We start from the raw sequence: 2,487 nt of genomic DNA, 5'->3' as shown, positions 1-2,487 counted from the left end.
AGACATTGCATAGAATATATAACCCTGAAGACTCTGCCCTAAATGGGATTTATCCATCAAATTCCTCCTCTCATCTCATGGATTTTTTCAGAAAACAAGGATGAGAAGATGCAGAGAGAATGGAAGACAAAAGAAACAGGATATTCCTTTTTTTTTTTTTTTTTGTAAGGTGTTCACTTTTATTAAACCCGTCTCAAGTCAGTGTACTGGCAAGCCCTGGCTGCCTCAACACTTCAACCCACTCCCAGGGAGACCAAAGCCTTCATACATCAAGTTGGGGGGACACAAAAAAGGAGGGCCACGATGGCTGACCATTCAAAAAAAAAAAAGTATTAAGGCGGAAGATTTAAAAAAAAATTTGCAGTACATAATTTACACAGAAGCAATGCTGTCACCTACCCCGTGTGGACTCAGGGCATCCTCCCCTACAGAATGGGAGTGGCTTTTGGGAGGGTGAGGGACTTCCTGTAGCCATATCTCATGGATACTTGGAATGACTATTAAAAAAGGTAAAAAAAGGTAAAAAAAGAAAAAAAAATGTACAATCAAAGTCCTCAGCCACATTGTAGAACTTTGGGGGATGCTTGCTCCAACCGACTGCTGTTGCCTTCACCGTTCCAGTTTTTAAATCCTGAGTCAAAAGCGCCAAAACAAACAAAAACAAAAACAAATAAAGCCATGCCAATGATGTCTCTTTTTTTTTTTTTTTTTTTTTTTCTGCGCAAGTTAGGTTTTGTCAAAGAAAGGGTGTAAAAGGCAGCCCAGTCACAGTCTGCCTAGAAGCATTTGCGGTGAACAATGGAGGGGCCGGACTCATCGTACTCCTGCTTGCTAATCCACATCTGCTGGAAGGTGGACAGGGAGGCCAGGATGGAGCCACCAATCCACACAGAGTACTTGCGCTCGGGAGGAGCAATGATCTTGATTTTCATGGTGCTGGGAGCCAGAGCAGTGATCTCCTTCTGCATCCGGTCAGCAATGCCTGGGTACATGGTGGTGCCACCAGACAGCACTATGTTGGCATAGAGGTCTTTGCGGATGTCGACGTCACACTTCATAATGGAATTGAATGTAGTTTCGTGGATGCCAGAAGATTCCATATCCAGGAAGGAAGGCTGGAAGAGAGCCTCAGGGGCACGGAACCGCTCGTTGCCAATAGTGATGATCAGGCCATCAGGCGGCTCATAGCTCTTCTCCAGGGAGGAAGAGAATGCAGCAGTGGCCATCTCTTGCTCGAAGTACAGGACAACACAGCACAGCTTCTCTTTGATGTCACGCACAATTTCACTCTCGGCTGTGGTGGTGAAGCTGTAGCCACGCTCGGTCAGGATCTTCATGAGGTAGTCTGTCAGGTCCCGGCCAGCCAGGTCCAGACGCAGGATGGCATGAGGGAGAGCATAGCCCTCATAGACGGGCACAGTGTGGGTGACCCCGTCTCCGGAGTCCATCACAATGCCAGGGGTACGACCAGAGGCATACAGGGACAGCACGGCCTGAATGGCTCCGTACATGGCTGGGGTGTTGAAGGTCTCGAACATGATCTGGGTCATCTTTTCACGGTTGGCCTTGGGGTTCAGGGGGGCCTCGGTGAGCAGCACAGGGTGCTCCTCGGGGGCCACACGTAGGTCGTTGTAGAAGGTGTGGTGCCAGATCTTCTCCATGTCGTCCCAGTTGGTGACAATGCCGTGTTCAATAGGGTACTTCAGGGTCAGAATGCCTCTCTTGCTCTGGGCCTCGTCGCCCATGTACGAGTCCTTCTGGCCCATGCCCACCATCACGCCCTGGTGCCTAGGGCAGCCCACGATGGAGGGAAAGACGGCCCGGGGAGCATCGTCGCCCGCGAAGCCGGCTTTGCACATGCCGGAGCCTTTGTCGACAACGAGCGTAGTGATATCGTCATCCATGGCGAACTGGTGGCGGGTGTGGAGCGCCAAAAAAAGAGCTGCGAAAGGCCTGCGCTCGCGGGTGGATGCGGACTCGACAGTCGAAACAGGAGATTCTTGAAACAACAGAGACTGTAGCAGCATATCACATAAGGTATATGCCAGATAAGGTCCCAGCATTGAAAGGAAAAGTAGACACAAGTGATTATCCAAGTCTAAGTAGGTATACATACCACTCTTAAAGGCAGGTCTCATACTCAGCAGTAGATGAAACAAAATAAAACAAAACATGCTCAATATCATATTTGAAGACTCTTCCTTTTTTGGTGGGAGGGAGTTAAACCAGAAAAGCTAAGCAGCCAGCCGTTGGCTCTTACCTCTACCTCAGACATAAAATGGGTAATCCTGCCTCCAGGATTGACACTGAGCTTGAGACCTGTCTCTTCCCATCTTATACTCCCCTCTAATTTAAAGGCATGCACCACCATCACCTGGCCTCTATGGATAACTAGTTTCATGGCTGGGATGAAAGGTGTGTGTAACCACTGCCTGACCTATACCTCTGACTAATGTGACTGCCTTGCAATGATCTTCAGGCAAGCCT

General features: G+C 49.0%; 1 protein-coding gene across 1 annotated transcript; it reads right to left on the bottom strand.

Annotated features, from left to right (window-relative positions):
• Nucleotides 1-694: 694 nt before the first annotated feature.
• LOC121432295 (actin, cytoplasmic 1-like) lies at nt 695-1,904 on the bottom strand. The gene has a single exon (XM_041630158.1). It carries the CDS (start codon nt 1,902-1,904, stop codon nt 777-779), a length of 1,128 nt encoding a protein of 375 aa, XP_041486092.1. The 3' UTR covers nt 695-776.
• Nucleotides 1,905-2,487: the final 583 nt, after the last annotated feature.

Source organism: Microtus oregoni, unplaced genomic scaffold (genome assembly GCF_018167655.1).
Source record: "Microtus oregoni isolate MIOR12 unplaced genomic scaffold, Mior012 000034F_ref0000314, whole genome shotgun sequence".
Classification (NCBI taxonomy): Eukaryota; Metazoa; Chordata; class Mammalia; order Rodentia; family Cricetidae; genus Microtus; species Microtus oregoni.
This window is presented reverse-complemented; position numbering and strand designations above follow the sequence as displayed.

Bases quoted from the DNA above. Each gene is read 5' to 3' on its own strand.
- LOC121432295 (XM_041630158.1), bottom strand. From the start codon at position 1,904: ATGGATGACGATATCACTACGCTCGTTGTCGACAAAGGCTCCGGCATG.